The sequence below is a fragment of the Drosophila novamexicana genome, unplaced genomic scaffold (assembly GCF_003285875.2).
Source record: "Drosophila novamexicana strain 15010-1031.04,08,12 unplaced genomic scaffold, DnovRS2.1 tig00001385-arrow-arrow-pilon, whole genome shotgun sequence".
Taxonomy (NCBI): Eukaryota; Metazoa; Arthropoda; class Insecta; order Diptera; family Drosophilidae; genus Drosophila; species Drosophila novamexicana.
This window is the reverse complement of record NW_020824853.1, coordinates 514,419-532,111: the sequence shown is the minus strand read 5'-3', so window position 1 is coordinate 532,111 and position 17,693 is coordinate 514,419. Positions and strand designations below refer to the sequence as shown.

General features: G+C 42.9%; 5 protein-coding genes across 7 annotated transcripts; 3 read left to right on the top strand and 2 right to left on the bottom strand.

Moving 5' to 3' along the window:
• The first annotated feature begins 359 nt into the window (after positions 1-359).
• Positions 360-3,774, top strand: LOC115767323 (TATA element modulatory factor). Its single transcript, XM_030711563.1, has 5 exons — positions 360-1,132; positions 1,253-2,822; positions 2,899-3,166; positions 3,246-3,473; positions 3,538-3,774. Exons 1-5 carry the CDS (start codon positions 508-510, stop codon positions 3,754-3,756), a joined length of 2,910 nt encoding a protein of 969 aa, XP_030567423.1. The 5' UTR covers positions 360-507; the 3' UTR covers positions 3,757-3,774.
• A 798-nt stretch (positions 3,775-4,572) lies between these two features.
• On the bottom strand, positions 4,573-6,016 carry LOC115767324 (chitinase-3-like protein 2). The gene is made up of 2 exons (XM_030711565.1): positions 5,023-6,016; positions 4,573-4,958 (listed from the first exon to the last, which is right to left on the bottom strand). The coding sequence occupies exons 1-2, from the start codon at positions 5,958-5,960 to the stop codon at positions 4,580-4,582; spliced, it is 1,317 nt and encodes a 438-aa protein (XP_030567425.1). The 5' UTR covers positions 5,961-6,016; the 3' UTR covers positions 4,573-4,579.
• A 113-nt stretch (positions 6,017-6,129) lies between these two features.
• Positions 6,130-8,804, top strand: LOC115767325 (ras-related protein Rab-40C). 3 transcript variants are annotated; one of them, XM_030711566.1, is made up of 5 exons: positions 6,130-6,145; positions 6,970-7,128; positions 7,216-7,409; positions 7,466-7,688; positions 7,757-8,804. In XM_030711566.1, exons 2-5 carry the CDS (start codon positions 6,996-6,998, stop codon positions 7,972-7,974), a joined length of 768 nt encoding a protein of 255 aa, XP_030567426.1. In that variant the 5' UTR covers positions 6,130-6,145; positions 6,970-6,995; the 3' UTR covers positions 7,975-8,804. The 3 variants fall into 3 exon arrangements, with proteins under 3 accessions (XP_030567426.1, XP_030567428.1, XP_030567427.1); XM_030711568.1 differs by lacking the exon at positions 6,130-6,145 and adding an exon at positions 6,262-6,297 and having other exon boundaries at positions 6,973-7,128; positions 7,186-7,409; positions 7,757-8,800; XM_030711567.1 differs by lacking the exon at positions 6,130-6,145 and adding an exon at positions 6,264-6,297 and having other exon boundaries at positions 7,186-7,409; positions 7,757-8,800.
• Positions 8,805-10,439: 1,635 nt separating this feature from the next.
• Positions 10,440-12,186, top strand: LOC115767337 (glycine-rich cell wall structural protein 1.8). The gene is given in 5 exon segments (XM_030711587.1): positions 10,440-10,479; positions 11,000-11,060; positions 11,062-11,089; positions 11,149-12,001; positions 12,089-12,186. Coding segments are annotated over 5 exon segments (1,080 nt in total).
• A 2,757-nt stretch (positions 12,187-14,943) lies between these two features.
• On the bottom strand, positions 14,944-16,197 carry LOC115767361. The gene has a single exon (XM_030711619.1). The coding sequence runs from the start codon at positions 16,000-16,002 to the stop codon at positions 15,418-15,420; it is 585 nt and encodes a 194-aa protein (XP_030567479.1). The 5' UTR covers positions 16,003-16,197; the 3' UTR covers positions 14,944-15,417.
• Positions 16,198-17,693: the final 1,496 nt, after the last annotated feature.

The following is a 17,693-nucleotide window of genomic DNA, read 5'->3' as shown; positions in this document are numbered from 1 at the left end:
TCTTTGCTTTGCTTTTGACCACCACAATTTATTGGCCGACCACCACAACTAATTATCGCAACGTTTGGTGTTGCACAATGCCAGCAAACATGTCTAGCCGATGGCGATACATAGCCGCACAATCGATTATTACTGAGGGCCACTTGAGTAATAATCGTATCGATGGTGCTGATCTCGTTACTTAGCACATATATATTTGTTTTTTGGTCCAAGTAGATTAACAAAATTGTTAATTGTACGCAAATGAGTATTTGTTTTAATCGTTGTCTCAGCTTGGCGAACCCTTGCCAATTTAAATTTAGTGCCAGACATATTGAAATCGATAGTAAAATATCGAAATATTGGTACGATAGCCATTGATGCTGCCAACCAGCTACGAAATAAAAGGTTTTGTTAATTATGTGTTCGTGTTTGTAAAATCGGAGTTGTTGCAAAAGAAATTACAAATTAATGCGCTGCGGCCACTAAGCGTATCACAGCAAGCGCATTGGAACACTAACAGGCGGCATGAGTTGGTTCGAAAAAGCCAAAACTGTTCTAATTGAGGCACTGGATATCCAAGATGATGACAACAAGGCAACAGATCACGTTGGCAGTGGCATCGCTGGCACTGCGGCGAGCAGCAGCAGCAGTGCAACATCCACGCCCGGCGCCAAGGCAGCAACGCCAAGCACTTTGGCCACTTCAGTAGTAGATGGGGCCACGTTCTATGATAATCCGCATGCCAACGAGATGGTAACTATTCCGCCCAGAGCGAGCGATGCCTCAACGCCAGCCACGGCCAATCTGTTTGCGAAACGGCAGTCAGCCACGTCAGATTCCGTGGACTTGCTATCATCGCCATCGCCCACGTCGCCAACTGGCGCCGACTGTTTACGCAACTCCGAGTCATCATTGGAGCTTATAACAGCGCCGACAACGGCTAGTGAAATGGAAATGAATATGTCGCCCGACACAGAACCATCGCTGCCAGATAGTATAGTCATCATAGCCAGCAATGACACGTCTGACAATGCGGATGGCGATGATGACGATGACGATGAGGATGCTGATAATGGCGATGACGATGATGACGGGGACGATGGGCGACCGCTAAACTTGGATCATGATGATCACTCACTGCATTTGAATGGTAAAATTCACTACTACACATTACTAATTTGTATTCTTATCTCTTTTATTTGAAATCAACGTATTTAATTTTCGAACAAATTCTCGAACATTTCTCAACTCGTTTTGATTATCCTTGCAGATTCTACTAAAACCATGAAGGCATTGGTATTTAGCGACACACAGGCCACTGTTAATGTGGCTGGCGCTGGTGCTGATTCGGATTCCACGCAAAGCTTTGAAGACATCCAGCTTCAGATAAGTCACAAAAGCAAGTCGGCAGGCAGCCCGGCCAGCACCGAGGCATGCCAGCATGGCAGCAAAACGGAGCTGCCCGACCAGAGCTACTCGTCCACATCATCGGACATTGAGATCATTTCGAATCCAAACGGTGATTCCAGCACAAATAGCACTACAACGCGCACCAGTCCCCAAAAGTTCAAAGAGCTGTGCGGCGGGAGTGTTAAGGGCCATGCGCATGGCCTTAAAAGCAAGGGACATCACCGAGAGCCATCGGAGATCTCGCTGCTGTCGGAGGACTCACAGTCTGAACTGGATAAGCTGGTGCATCGCATTAGCGAGCTGAATCAGGTTATTGAGGCGCGAGAGCAGCGTCTGCTGCAATCAGAGCGCCAAAATGCGGAGCTGCTTGAGCGCAACCAGCAGCTGTGCGCCCATGTGGAGGCGGCCAAGAACAGCGCCAATAGCAGCGAAGCCAATGAGGCAGTGCAGCGTCTGTCAGCGCTGGAGAAGAAGTTTCAGGCGAGCATACGCGAACGGGATGCGTTGCGCATACAAATCAAGAGCCTTAAGGACGAGCTGCTCAACAAGATACCCAAGGATGAGCTGACCGAATGCAATGAAATGATCACTGCACTTCAATCCGAGGGCGAGAAACTGTCCAAGGAGATACTGCAGCAGTCGAACATTATCAAAAAGCTGCGCGCCAAGGAGAAGACATCCGATACGCTGCTGAAGAAGAATGGGGAGCAAATTTCACAGCTATCCAGTGAATCGGAGCGCTTGAAAAAATCGCTGGCCGCCAAAGAGGAAATGGAACGCACTCAAATTGAGGCTGTTTGCCGCATGACCAATGAGAAGCGGCGCGTGGATGAGGAAAATGCCGAATGCCGAAGTCGCATCGAGGACTTGCAGTCCAAGTTGGCGGCGCTGCAGGCGAGCTTTGATGGTGTGAAAGGTGACCTGCAGCAGCGCCAGCGGCACGAACAGAACCAAATGCAGGCCGAGAATCAGGAGTACGTGCAGCAGTTGAGTGATATGCGCGAAAAGCTGCGCGTCACCGAGCACAACATGGTCAAGCGGGAGCAGCAGATGCGCGAGGAGAAACGCGATTTACTACGTCGTCTTGAAGCGGCCGAATTGCGTGCCGAGAGCAGTACGCAGGAGCTGAGCGTCTCGACGACGCCGCTCATACGGCAAATCGAGTCGCTGCAGAAGACGCTGAATCAGCGCACCGCCAGCTGGAACAAGGATGAGCAGCAGCTGCTGCAAAAACTGGAGGATGCGCAGTCTCAGTTGCATTCGCTACAGCAGCTCGAAACAGTGCAGCAAGAAAAACTGGAGCTGTTGCGCACACGCTGCGACCTGCTCGAGGAGAAGTTAGCCAATGCGCTCATGCAGTCGGAGAGTGCAAAAATACAGCTTCGTCAGCAGGAGCTGGATGCTACAATCAAAGAAAACGACTACAAAAGGTGCGAGCACACAATTAACCTTATCCATAATGTCATACGGCTAGCCTGAATCCGCTTTTGGTTTCCCTCTGTCTAGCCAGTTAAGCACACTCCAGGCGCAACTGAAGCAGCGCCAGGACAAGCTGGAACAATTGGCCGAACAGTGCCAGCAGCTGGAGGCTGACCTGCGGAAACTGCACGCCTTTCAGCGGAGCAGCGAGCTAACCGTGGAGGCAGTCAAGGCCAGCAGCGAGCTGTCGGAGAACCGCTGCCAGAAGCCGCTGCACGTCTCGCCGCCGCTCAGCCTGGCCGATGAGAGCGGCTCCAATGAGGATACACTGGGCGGAATTATTGACTGGCAGGGCGTAAGCAAATCAATTTAGTTCACATAAATAAAATTGTAAACTAAATTTGAAACCATGTTAATGTAATGTTCGCCAACAGGATGATTTGGAATGTGCATCCAATAGTGGACGACAGCAGTCGGGCATGATTCAGGGCGTGCATTTGAGCTTTTTGGCCGGCAACACCACAACGCTGGAGCATCTGCAGGCGCTGCTCAAGCAGCGCGATGGCGAATTAACGCATCTGCAGTGGGAACTGTCGCGTCTGCAGGCGGAACGCGGCGTGCTGGACAATGAAATATCAAATTTGACGATGGAAATGGAGATGGTTAGTACAAGTGCCAGGTGCACAAATATTGTTGCTATCAATAAAAATTCTCTGTTGCTTGCAGTTGAAGGAGAAAGTGCAATCATACGAGGCCATGGAGAAATGCTATGAGGATCTGCAGCATCGCTACGATGCGCTGTTGCAGATGTACGGCGAGAAGGTTGAGCGGACCGAGGAGCTGGAACTGGATCTGGTAGAGCTAAAGCAGGCGTATAAAATACAAATCGACGAGCTGCTCGCAGCGCCGCCACCAAATCTGCAGCGAACGCCCAAGCACACATGATTGCCGTCCCTGGCATGGCTGAGACGTACCTAACAGCCGGCAATCCAGTCGGATCTACTTCTCTCCCTAAACAAACTGCAATGTATTATGCTTTCCTTCGGGCATTACTTAACGAAGCTGTTTTTTTCCATTCCTTTTGCTTATTTATGTATGTCACCTAACAAACAACAAGATATTCCTGCCCCACTACGCCACACAGCTACCCCATCCAAATAATTATATATGCATAATGGTCATATTAACATACAAGTAAATATAATTTGCGTGTTAAAATTTCTAGTTATATTATGAATATGGATCGATTGTGATAATTTTTATTTATACTTATGCATATAGATATTAAAGAAATAATTCTTAGATAATTGCTTATAATGTACGTTTTTTTCGGTACGTTTTAGCCGCAAACGAGGTATTTGAAAAGAAGATAAAGCTGCGCTCTTTGGTGTGCCGAAGATTAAATAGCATTGTAAAGTAACTATATATTTATATACTTAGCCTAGAGTATATATATGATATAGTTTTAATATACTTTAAAAACACATGGCTATATCAACTCTGCTGCTAACATTGATCAAGTATACATACAAATATATGACATCATTATAATAGTCTCTGCAAAGCTATTATAATGAAAGTTCTTATTGATACCAACAAAAAAAAAAACAACAAATATAGTATAAATAACATTGATCAACACACATAAAAACAAACGTCGTATAAGGTGTGGAAAGTATCGTTAAACGATTCTGAATATAGCTATAATACATTAAAACAGTTTCCTAGTTGGCACCCACAACTTAATAACCTTTCTTATCACCAATTTTCAGGAGCCTGTTAGGATTGTATTGGCAGCCTTGGCTAGTGGAAAAACAGGCTTAGCAACATTTCCGGTACTGCGCGTCATATAGCCACAGTTGTTCTTCAGATCATCCGTGTTCAGGGAGAAGATCATTAGTCCGCCCACGTTCAAGGATTTGACATACTTTGCTTTGCATGCAATGCTCTTCGTGCTCTCATATGAGATCCATTCCTGCAGCGAATTCAGATAGGGAGAACAGGTGTAATTGTCGTATGTGTAGTTTGGCGCCAGGTAACTTTTGGCGCACTCGCAGGTCTCCGAGAGCGTGGTGAAACCCAATCGGCCACACTTGCCAAAGCCCGAGGCGGGTGCTCCTATGCGCGCGTTCAATGGACTTACAAGCCTGTCAAAATTTGGGTTTTAATAATTACACTGAAGACTACATCAAAGGACAATGTTATGCTCACGTAAAGGAATGCCCGTAGGTGGGCAGGCCAATGACCAAACGCTTGGGCTCCAATCCATTTTGCAACCACCAGTGCACGGTGTAATTGATGTTGAAGGTGCCCATGATGGAATGCTCCATGGGACGGGCAAAGAGCGGCGCATTTAGACCGGTGAAGGGTGTGTCCTCGCGATAGAAATGAAAATCATAGGTCATCAGATTCACATAGTCCACGTAAAGATTGATTTCGCGTATGTTGTAGGCAAAGAATGCGATGCCTTCGGGCGCTGCCACGGCCATGGTGAGCAGATTGTTGGTGCGTTGTTCGCGGCGCCATTCCAGCCGAATCTCATGCAGCAACTGGGAGAAGTGCACACGTTCCTTGTTGTAGGCGCTCGGAAACTCCCAATCCAGATCGATGCCATCCAAGCTGGGATATTTGTGTAGCACTGCTCTTAGTGAGCGCAAGAATTGTTTGCGGCGTTCATGATTCGCGACCATGTCTGCAAACTGAGGCCCAGTGTCGGCCCCGCCAATCCAGAGCAATAGATGCACCTGCGGATGGGCGGCACGAAATAGGCGAGTCTCATTCTGCAGCACTTGCTCCAGGCGCGGCGACAAATGCAGCGTCCTGTTGAACAAGTTGGCAATTCCAATATTGATGTGCGTGCACAAATCCCCGGGGACATCCAACAGGTTCAATTTATCGAATCCTGAAGTCGAATAATAGCAAACAAGCCGTTGTTTTTGTTGCCTTAGCCGTTGTTGTTGTTGTTGTTGCTCAACATTTTGATTAATCGTTGGAAAACAAAGAGGAAGTACGCTGATGCATATAAATACGATAATTGCAAACACCAGAATGTAACGGACCATTAGCACACGCCTTCTTAGCCTTTGCGCCTCTGCATTAGCGTTTGCTTTTTGCAGCAGATCACTTTGTAGCTCGATATAATTAACCATTGTTTTTATTGCTGCCACAAATGAAAACGAAGTAGAGTTGTTTGGATTGGTTTAAAAGCCAGTGTAATCAAAACAAAAAAAAGGGAAGAAAATTATCGATAGCATGCGAATTCCATCGATAGTGCGAGATTGGCGATATGTGCATGTGGTTGCAACTCTGTTCGCATGTGCATATGCGTATTTGGGTAAAATAAATTTCTGTCGTTTGTGCTGCAATTTCTATGCTCGCGTGTATTTTTTTTTTGCAAATTTAAAAACGAAAAAAAATGCAAATGTTGCGCGTAAACAATAAATAGCTGCTGTTGCTGTACAATACTTTAAAATACAATTACAGTGTGTGAGTGTCAGCCTTAATGTTTGTATAATTTGCCCATTGTTTTCCCCTGTGTATGTATGAGTGTGTGCCCGATGTGTTGCTGCTGTTGTTTTCGTTGTTGTCGCCTCGCTTGCGGTGCAAAACAAAACACACCCAAATGACTGGCCAGCCATAAAGGCAACAAACGCAACGAACACCCTAATGCGCAGCCTAGGGTGGTGCAAACCGGCGAAAAGCAGAAACTGCTTGCCTTTTTTTCTATTAGGTTTTATTATATATATATATATATATATATATATATGTATATGTATATTTTTTTGGTGGATTCACGCCCATTTGCATATGCACAGCTGTGTGCACGAACCTATTTGTATCTGTTTGTCTCTGCTGAATGACTCACTAGATAAATGTTACTCTACCCACATTATAAAAAAAATTGCCGGTTCGACTTTGGCACCTTGCAGTTTGTGTTTCTGTCCGTTGTGCGCGCGTGTGTGTGCGTGTGTGTGAGAGTGTGAGTGTGTGTGCGCTTATCTGGCGCAGCTTATACACCTCCCCTCCCTCCGCCCATTCCGGTTAACCGGAGCCGAGCAACAGCCACAAGCAACAAGAACTTGGAGTCTCATTCTTTGGCTTGTTAAAAATGGTAACTAACCTGCTTTTTTTGTTTTTGTTTTGTTATTGTTGTTGCAGCAGGTTCAGCAACAGGGTTCAGCTGTATGAGAACCATGACAAAAGACTACGATTATCTGTTAAAGGTGCTTCTGGTGGGGGACAGCGATGTGGGTAAACATGAAATACTCTCCAATCTTGAGGATCCCTCAACCGAGAGCCCCTTCTGCAGCGGCAATGGTAAGTGGTTGGCTTAATATAATATTATGCATCCATCATATACCAACTCATATATAGATTGCACCTCTCACATATTGCAAACGGTAGCATACAAAACGACAACAATATTGCTGGAGGGCAAGCGGGTCAAGCTACAGATTTGGGATACCTCCGGCCAGGGGCGTTTCTGCACCATAATACGCTCGTATTCGCGCGGCGCCCAGGGTATTATATTAGTGTATGATATAACAAATAAATGGAGCTTCGACGGCATCGATCGCTGGCTCAAAGAAGTCGAGGAGGTGAGTACCGCAAATGGAACGAATTTTACGAAAATACATCATAAATCTATTTGTAGCATGCGCCCGGCATACCCAAAGTGCTTGTAGGCAATCGCTTGCATTTGGCCTACAAACGTCAGGTGGCCGCCAAACAGGCGGAGACCTACGCATCGCGCAATAATATGTCCTGCTTTGAGATATCACCACTCTGCGATTTCAATATTCGTGAATCTTTCTGCGAATTGGCGCGCATGGCGCTGCATCGCAATGGCATGGAGCACATTTGGCGCAGCAACAAGGGTAAGGCTGCCCTCATGCCCAATCAATAGTTAATTATTTAATTCGTATTTATGTATATTCATTTATAGTGCTGTCGCTGCAGGAGCTCTGCTGTCGGACAATTGTGCGTCGCACAAGTGTTTATGCTATAGATTCGTTGCACCTGCCGCCCTCCGTTAAATCGACACTCAAGTCGTATGCCATGACGACGTCACAGTGCTACAATTCGTTAACGCAAAACTCAAAGAGCCGGAATCGCTGCAAGACGCCAACCAGCCACAGTCGCAACAGTTGTGCGATCGCGTGATTGCTGGCTTGTAGGTGGTTTCTGGAACTGCCTACGCAACAGCTGCGCAATTGCGCATAAATCTACAACCTACTTTACTTCCTAAGCTTCAACATATGTACACACAAAAACACACACACTCATACACTCACACCGTAACATGCGCGAGTATTTTCTTCAATACAAATATGTCATCAGCATTAATATTTATTATCGTATGAGAGCGATGGTTATATTTTTACATCCTATACATAGTAATTATTATAAAAATGCTATATATGTATGTAATGATTATATACATATGTATACTATACGATATACATATATATATATTTTTTTTATTTTTTATAATGATTACCATTATCACTAAATTTAATAACGCATAATTGTAATGTTGTTAATATTATTATTATATTTGTATAATCTAATACGCTGGATATAGTATGCACTGATACAAGGTATTCCTTCTCTATTTTTTTTTTTAATTTTCATTTTTGTTAACAATTAATAATATTCGTAGAAATTTATGTAATTAAAAGAAGGCGTTGGAACAAACGAATTGCTAAGATGATGATTATAATAATGATGATACTGATGATGATGATGATAAACATGAAAAACAACTAAAACTATAAACCATATGCGCTATCTTTGTCTTTGCTAGCAATCCATCTCATTCTATTTCAGTACAATACGCGCGAACAAAGTGAAAGTTCGGTTGATGTGATACAAATATAATTATGGAATACTTTGTATTATTATATGACATTATGTGCATCTGTTGCACATAATTGTATCTATTTTGCCATATTGATGGCGGTCTATCAATACTTATTTAAAATAGTTGGTGTCATATTATGTTAAACAAATTATTGAGTAACCCTTTTATAACACTTTTTACTTTAGGTTTTTGATTTTCTATTGCAATTCTTTTTCGCTTTAGTTGTGAAATCGGGATTAGTTTTTGCAATTTTTTGTTGAAAGTAAAAATTTAGAAAAATGATAAATTTTATATTAAGCACACAATGCTTAGACTAACTTGACACTGTATTGTAAGATCTACACGCTAAGTCCAGAAATTGAGAGCATAAAAGTATCTGATAGACATTGGAAAGCCACGAAGATCTTGTAAGTTTAAGCTTATGATCTCTTCAACCGAGTCGATCTCACCAATGCAAACAACATTTGTGCTAGAGTAATAGAATAGATTCTCGTATGTATTATGACGTTCTGAATTGCTTCAGAGTTTGGTGTGAAAATATATATCAAGTGCAGTCACACCTTAAAACATATCGTCAAAAATTATTAAATTCAATTATAAAATGTAATTCACATTATAAAGCTTTATAGCTTAATAGCACTGCCTACAATAGCCTTTGGTTAACACAATGCACTAACCAGGGATTTGAACCCGCATCCTTTTTAGCTGCCAGTTAGACAACTCAGCTACCCGATAACTGCCAAAAACTTGCCAAAATATTGAACATTTTGGGCACGAATTAATAAAACAATCGTTTGTCATACACTATTTTGTCGAAAATGTTTATTATATATTCTTACAATTCTACAAATATAATCTGTACCAAACAAAAAAGAGCTGGATCCATTAAATTGGGTACATCTGAGTTATATTATGGCGCACACATTTATTCCTCTACAAAAAATTCAGTTAATTAATTATACATTTTTGTTTGTTTAAACTAAATACCAACCTTTAACCTTCCCAGCAACTGCATATATCAGCTGCCAAAAAGGGTGTCATCTGCAGAGTTTTTTAATTTTGAATTTTTGATAGGTGTGCAGCATGCTTCACACATTTGTTGATTGATTTGCCTAATGAAAAGCCAATTAAATATTGTTATGCTATTGAAATGCATAAATTGATTTTTCTTTTTCTTATGCGGAATGCAAAAAAAAAAAAAAAATAAATAAATAAATAAAAAGAGCGTGCGATTTCATTTTTAATGGCTATTTAAAATTCGCAAAGACTTTTACACAATCACAAGCGAAGACCATGTTGGTCAATCTACAAAATTTGACATGATTTCCATTTGATACCAAAACCAGCTAAAAGCAACAATAAAAACTAAAACCAGATAAAATAAAGTGAATGAAAAAACTTGGCTATGGGCGTTATAGATTTAACAAATCAGGGAGAGCTCAATGAAAGATACATAAAAACAGCTTCGAAACAAAAAGAAATAAACATAAAACAATAAACAGATGCAAACATTAACATAAATTTAATGTTTTGTATTTTTCTGTTTTTTTTTGTTTTTGTTTTTTGGGGTTTTTTGTATATTTTTGTTGCCTTGCCATTTCTCCCTTTTAAGTTATTGCAAATTAAACTAATACTATTATAGTTTACAAGTAGTTGAAAGCGTTTGTTTAACATTGAGAGCAGCTTTAAGACTTTTTAGCAGCTTTTAAGCTGAGAAGCCTTAAAAGAGCACGAAAGTGCTCGCAGCAAAGCTTTTGTTTGAGACATGTCCGAAGCTTTAAAGCCGTTGACCAGCTTTAAGAACAGTTGAGAAGCTTTCAGCATAAAATAAAGCGAAAGTAATATCAACGGAAAGCTTAGCATAAGCTTAAAGCTTACATAATGCAGATTGAACTTCGAACTGAGTAGTTTGTTAGGCCCATATATCTGGTGATCTTTAATAGGGTCATAGAAAGTGATGGATTCGAAGTAAATGCTGCCGAGGTCAGGCAATGACATGACCTACCTTTGATAATCGCACCGGTTTGTCTATGCCTGATGCTTGGGTTTATTTCTCTCTTTTCTTTTGGAAATGCTGGTCAACGGGTTTTTTTGTGTCTCATTTGAATTTTTTAGCAATTTACTGCTCCACAACGCATAGACCCCTCCACGCCGCTCAACTGTACCGTAAAGTCCAAATTGGGGGGCCTGCGCATCGATGACGAAAGCAAAACAGCAGCGCTGTCCGCTTCAGGCGAAAGCCGCAACAACGGCGCATTGGGCAAGGCCCCGGACGCATCAGCATAATCGTTTTGCCGGCGTATATAAGCGGGCAGCTGCTTGCAGCTGGTCATCAGTCGCCTCTTCGGTTTCCCTTCTTCAGCTACGTGAAGTTCCACAGATTTCGCCCCAAGCAAGAAACTTCCAGCAATGAAGGTAAGCAGCCAAACGTCGCCCAGCCGGGTTCAATTCTAATGCTCAAATTTCTTCAACAGATCTTTGTGTGTTTGTTCGCCGCACTTGTTGCCACCAGCTCCGCAGGCATCATTGGTGGTGGTGGTGGTGGTGGCGGCGGCGGTGGTGGAGGTTACAGTTATGGCATCGGCAGCGACGGCGGCGGCGGTGGTGGTCATGGCCATGGACATACTGAGGTGCGCACCGTCAAGGTCATTCACGAAGGCAGCTATGGTGGTCATGGCGGTGGTCATGGCGGCGGTTATGGCGGCGGTTATGGCGGCGGTTATGGCGGTGGTCATGGTCATGGCGGTCACGAGGTGAAGACCATCAAAGTTGTTCACCAGGAAGCACCAGCTTATCATGGCCATGGTGGCCATCATCAGGAGGTGAAAACCATTAAAGTCATCCACCAGGAAGCGCCAGCTGTTCATCACAGCTTTGGTGGTCACCAGGAGGTCAAGACTGTGAAGGTTATTCATCAGGATGGCGGCTATGCTTTGGGCGGCGGCGGTTACACCGGCGGATTCTCTCATGGTGGTGGACACGATATTGGCCATGCCCACCAAGAGGTCAAGACCGTTAAAGTTATTCACGAGGAGGCACCAGTTGCTCATCACAGCTTCGGCGGTCACCAGGAGGTCAAGACTGTGAAAGTCATTCACGAGGATGGCGGCTATGCTCTGGGCGGCGGTGGTGGCTACACTGGTGGCTTCTCCCACGGCGGTGGCGACATTGGCTACGGTGGCGGTCATGCCCACCAAGAAGTGAAAACCGTTAAGGTTATTCATGAGGAGGCTCCAGCGGCTCATCATGACTTCTCGCACGGAGGCGGCCACCAGGAGGTTAAGACTGTCAAGGTTATTCATGAGAATGGCGGCTATGCTTTGGGCGGCGGTGGCGGCTATGCCGGTGGCTACTCCCATGGCGGCGATCATGTCCATGAGGAGGTGAAGACCGTCAATGTCATCCACGAAGAAGTCGCCCCAGCGCCCGTTGCCGCCCACAACGAGTACCTGCCCCCAGCTGTCTCAGCTCCCCAGCCCGGTTACCTGCCCCCCGTCGGTGGCTGGAAGTAATCCCCTCAACTGTGCCCAGTTGTTCTGTGATTTGAACTGTGTCATGACTGTGACCTCCTTTGTTAAATAGTTTTAGTAGCCCCTTGCCCCATTTTTTTTTTTTTGATAATATCCATTAGTTCTTTAAGCGTGAAACATTTTTTTTCTGTTGAAAAATAAATACCTATTCAGAGATTAAACAATATTAATTTCAATGTTTTCTAGTTATATTGCAGCACTATTTGAAAAAAATGTAACTCAATGAAATCTCACTTTATCAATTATCCATTTCCCAAATATTAATTCATTTTATAGCATCCTAATCTCTCTATATAACCCATCCGGGTTAAAGCTTTTATAAACGAAAGTTTATTTCTCGACTTCAAGATTGTCAGCATCAGACTAACATGGACGTAAACAGTTGATTCCAGCTTTTGTTTCTGAATTCGATAGATTTGAAACTTATTTTTAATTATCTTTGTGAAATTTAGCACAAGACTTCAAGTTCTATATAGTACGATTAAATTTAAGTTTTTTACGGAAGGGAACTAGCTGAAAAAGTTATATTTACAATTTTAAGCATGTGTATTTATGTATGCATGTATGTGAGTGTGTGTGTGTGTGTGAGTGCGTGTGTGTGTGTGTGTGTGTGTGCGCGTGTGTGTGTGCGTGTGAGTGTGTGTGTGTGTGTGTGTGTGTGTCTGTGTGTGTGTGCGTGTGTGTGTGTGCGTGTGTGTGTGTGTGTGCGTGTGTGTGTGTGCGTGTGTGTGTGTGTGTGTGTGTGTAATGTAAGTTTGTATGTTTGTATGTCTTAGTTTATGTGTATATACATATGTATATGTGTGTGTCTGTATGTATGTATGTATGCATGCATTTATGTATGTGGGTTTATATGTATGAAAGTATGTGAATATATATGTATGATTGTATGAATGTGTGTATGCATGTTTATGTGTATGTATATATGTATACATGTATACATGAGTGTATGCATTGATGTATGCACTTATTTACGAGTCATGTAGTATGTATATATTCATGTATGTATGTAAGTGCGTATGTTTATACATGAATGCATACATCTTATATGAATGTACGTAAGTATATAAGAGTTTAGGTATGGTTGTATGTATATATTCATTTGTGTTTGCATTTATATATGTACGTATTATGTATGCATCTATATATATATATATATATATATATATTGTATGGATATCGTATGGATGTATGGATATCGTTTGTATGTTTATATGCATGACCAAGTTTACCGCTAGCTGCGCTGCAAAAAAAAACAAAATTCATTTTTCATAAATGCCCTTCTACTCGATTCTCATAAATTCAATTAAGCCTCAATAAGCCATAGACTTAAAAATCGCAGGAGGCGGCTTGAGCAAAGCAGGAGTCGGCGGCTTCAACTATATAGGAGTCGGCAGATTGGGCACAGGAGGAGACTGCAGCTTGAGTAAAGCAGGAGGCGGCGGCTTCAACTAGATAAGAGTCGGCAGCTTGGGCAAAGCAGGAGGCGGCGGCAGTACTATTACAGGAGTCTGCAACTTAAGCAAAGGAGGAATCTGCGGCTAGCACAAAGCAGTGAGGAACGCAGGAGGCGGCGGCTTTAACTATATAGGAGTCGGCAGATTGGGCACAGGAGGAGACTGCAGCGTGGGCAACGCAGGAGGCGGCGGCTTCAACCATGGAGAAGGCGGCAGCTTGAGCATAGCAGGAGACTGCAGCTTAAGCAAAGCAGGAGGCGGCGGCTTCAACTAGATAAGAGTCGGCAGCTTGGGCAAAGCAGGAGGCGGCGGCAGTACTATTACAGGAGAGTGCAACATAAGCAAAGCAGGAGGCGGCGGCATCAACTATTGGGGAGTCGGAAGGAAGCGGATTTAATATTAGAGGAAGTGGCAGCTTGAACAAAGGTACGTATTGGCAATACAACTATCTCGTATTATGTATATATGTATGTATATGCATGCAGAAATTTGTACGTATGTTGAGCTGATGAGTAAAAAAAATATTTACAAATATTGCTCTACTACGCGATTCTCACAATTTCAAGTAGAGTTTAGCCATCAAACTGCGTTTTAAAGCTAATAAAAACATTATCTTTGCTTTTTTCTTCTTTCAGTGATGTGTTTATATAAAAGTTCGTCTCCCGCCCACTAATAGATGACGATGAATATAATCGAGCGTATGAGTTTACAGGTGAGTACGTAATTACAAATATATATTTATATAAATAAGAATATATTTTACATATAGGTAAAAAAAAAGTTGATGCTATCGTTTATAGCGTCTACGAACTCATAAGTTAATTATATATTATTGTCTGTGTTTGTAACTCCGCTCGTCTGTCTTTAGAATATATGAATGAGTTAATTTCAGAGACTATAATAGTCACAGACCTCAAATTTTGAAGCTCGTATGGCCTATAGTAAGAGCTAGAGACACCCGATTATTATTTATTAACTTTTTTTGGGCACCTTCGCCCTACCACCACAATTTATGTGTCACACTTATTCCTTGAACATTTTATTAGGATCGAACAATAAACACCAAGGTTGTTCAAGAACGCATCCTCTATACTGTCAGGATAAGGGAAGAAGAAACACAGCTGGCGTTTTCCTGTTTATATGTACATATATCCAGAGGAAAGTTTGAATTCGTGTAACGGCAGCTAGATGACTTTGACTTTTTGCTTTGTTTTTGATAACTCCAGACTTTATTTATAATATTTAATTTTTGGCACCCCGCAGAGAATGGGCCGTTCTCTCTGTCTATTGTTTTGAAACCTTACACATTTCATCACACGCCATCAATTTAGGGATCGCATTAGAGCAAACTAATAAATGAGCCGCACTTAACTCACAGTTACTTATTAATCATCAGCTCATTGATATTCATGTTTTACTCAGGTTTCACGTTCATTATTCAATTATTATAATTCCCAATGGGTTTAAAGCGCAGCAGCTGCATATGTTGATAAGTGCAACTGGTTTTGGTTTGTTGTTGTCATCTGTCGGCTTGGAGCTCATCAGGCAGCCCATTACCATACGCCTAATGAGCTAAACGAGCTGATTAATAGGCCTATTCACGATTTCTTCTTCTTTAGTAAAATGTATTTGCCGTTTGTGGTTGTGAGTGTGTGCGTGTGTGCTGGTGCGTGTGGTTAACAATAAATGTATGTGTGTAAAAATAAGTTAAAGATGTATAATTAAAGATGTGGGCTCTTGGGCTCGCGCCAGGTTATTACTTGTAGATCCAATCTTGTCGAGCGCCAAACATGCGTTGCTGCTGCGTCATTGTTGCCGCCTGCTCCACGCTGTTGCTGCTCAGGTATTGATGCAGCGGCAGTGGGCGCGGCGAGGATGATGTTATCAATGGTGCGGCAGTTGTGGGTCGCCACTTCGATGGTCGCCAGGGCGTGCCGCTGTCCGGGCCGATGCTGTTGCTCGCGGTGTCGCTGTGCACGCGCAGATTGAGCAGCAGCTCGCCATCGTCATCGATTAGATTGTACATTTGGATGCCCGCATCCGCATCGCTGTGGCCGCGCATATGGGCGCGCTCCAGGCGCACCTGTTGCTTGACCTTTGGCTTGGATTTCCTTCGCGCCGGCGGTTGGGGCAGCAGGCGCGAGGCACGCTCCTGTGCCTGCAGCTGACGCAATATGCCCAGCGGCAGCACCAGATCCGATTCAAATGGCAGAAAGCCGCTCGTCCGCACCTTGATTATGTTGCGCCGCATCGGCCCCAATGCGTACACCAATTGCCAGCTGCAGATCAACAGCAGCTGCAGTCGCAGCACAGCTGCCAGTGTTGGAAGGATCAGTTGCATGCCTAAGCACTGATTGGGCACATGTTCACCAATATTGCTCTCTTTTACAACACTTGTTTGCTTTTCAATAGCGCGTGTTTTTTATTTCAATTTCAATTTGCACTTGAGCACGCCCACATTAAAAAAATTATATGATACACAAAAATAATTATGGCAATTCCGTGTGGAGCTTATGGAGCTAACCAGCTCATTCTAGGCTGGTATTGCACCAACTGACTTTGGCCAAGCGACGCACTGGGCCACAGACCGTCAGAGAGCACAGCTCACACACTTATCACACACACACACTTACACACACACACACTTACACACACTCACATACACTTACAAATGAATTAATTAGAGAAAATTCCGACGCACGCTTTTTTGAAACGGTCAGCCGCGCACAGTGGTTCACTATTGTGAAATACAATTTTCCAGCAAAAGCTTCGGTTTTGTATTCTATGCAATACAATTGTTTATTAAAATGCAATGTCATTTACTTACAGATAAGCTTTAAATGCAACTGCAACGTGAATGCTGTTTTCATTTAGCTTACCAACATTTTTCAGTGTTGTCAAACGTTAAATAGATAAAAATCTCTCTCATTTTAAATGAACAATTTTATATAATTTATCTTAAATTGCCCGTTCTACTGAAAATATTCTAAGCCGTAGATATTTTCAAAAGGAAGTTGCGGGCTACATTTATTGATCAGCCAAATTTTGTATTTACCCAATATGGTAATATGCATTCAATGGTAAGATCTTGTTTGGAAAAATACTCGGTCCTTCCAAGTTATTTTGACCAAACTTAACTATCAATAGCTTCACTTTTCCCCTCACAAGCCTTGAAGGCCGTAAGCCTTATGTCTATAGCAGTATTTCAACTCCTTTCAAATTAGTCGACCTTAAGAGAGTCAACTGAGCCTTTAAATGGATTAGTTGGATAAAGCGAAGTCGACTCCTGAAGTGAATAATTAAATGAATTAGTTTATAATAAATTGAATTTTTATGAAATTTAACCGTTCCAGAGATAAAAGTAAATCACCTAAGATCAGATAAGGACTCATGAATATGAAAAATTAGCTTAACGAACCGAACCTTAGGCCGAGTTGTATCCAAGAGCTTCATTTTGAGCCCAACAATTCGTTCAGTTCTTGTCAAGCATTGAACCACTGTGCATTAAATGCTTTCAGCTTTGAAATGAAAATAAAAACATAACTGCTCTGTTGATGGTTGTTGTTGTTGTTATTGTTGTTGTTGTTGTTGCATAGTAATTGTTGTTAGTTGTCAGTTGTTGGTAACATTTAATTTCTACTATCACTTTTATGACTTGTATGTGTTAGTTTAGGTTAATAAATGATTTATGCTACAGTTAACAAGAATAATTCTCTTAATGTTAGCCAGGCGCTGCTTTTGTTTCTCCAGCGCCGGCTTCAGAGCTGGCTCACAACTGGTTGGGGTCATAAATGCCCTGCTACCGTCCACAGAGGGCTCCCGCTCCGGCTCAGGCTGGCCGGCTGGCCGGCTGAAGCCCGCTTTGAACCTGTAGCTCACTGGGCCACTCTCGCTGAAATTGTCGGGCTGTCAGTGTGTCACATGTTGGCCCATTTGGCCGCAGCTCATTTGCATGAAAATGTTGTAGTAGCTGTTCCAGATAACAATACTTTATGCAAATCGCCAAACGGAAAAGCGTCCACCGATCACCGA

What these genes read in the sequence shown, in the direction of transcription:
- LOC115767323 (XM_030711563.1), top strand. Translation starts at nt 508, where the DNA reads ATGAGTTGGTTCGAAAAAGCCAAAACTGTTCTAATTGAGGCACTGGAT. An exon ending in TCACTCACTGCATTTGAATG is followed by an intron (nt 1,133 to 1,252) that starts GTAAAATTCACT and finishes TTATCCTTGCAG; the next exon opens with ATTCTACTAAAACCATGAAG. An exon ending in AAAGAAAACGACTACAAAAG is followed by an intron (nt 2,823 to 2,898) that starts GTGCGAGCACAC and finishes CCCTCTGTCTAG; the next exon opens with CCAGTTAAGCACACTCCAGG.
- LOC115767324 (XM_030711565.1), bottom strand. Translation starts at nt 5,960, where the DNA reads ATGGTTAATTATATCGAGCTACAAAGTGATCTGCTGCAAAAAGCAAAC. An exon ending in ACCTACGGGCATTCCTTTAC is followed by an intron (nt 4,959 to 5,022) that starts GTGAGCATAACA and finishes AAATTTTGACAG; the next exon opens with GCTTGTAAGTCCATTGAACG.
- LOC115767325 (XM_030711568.1), top strand. Translation starts at nt 6,996, where the DNA reads ATGAGAACCATGACAAAAGACTACGATTATCTGTTAAAGGTGCTTCTG. An exon ending in CCCCTTCTGCAGCGGCAATG is followed by an intron (nt 7,129 to 7,185) that starts GTAAGTGGTTGG and finishes ACTCATATATAG; the next exon opens with ATTGCACCTCTCACATATTG. An exon ending in CATTTGGCGCAGCAACAAGG is followed by an intron (nt 7,689 to 7,756) that starts GTAAGGCTGCCC and finishes ATTCATTTATAG; the next exon opens with TGCTGTCGCTGCAGGAGCTC.
- LOC115767361 (XM_030711619.1), bottom strand. Translation starts at nt 16,002, where the DNA reads ATGCAACTGATCCTTCCAACACTGGCAGCTGTGCTGCGACTGCAGCTG.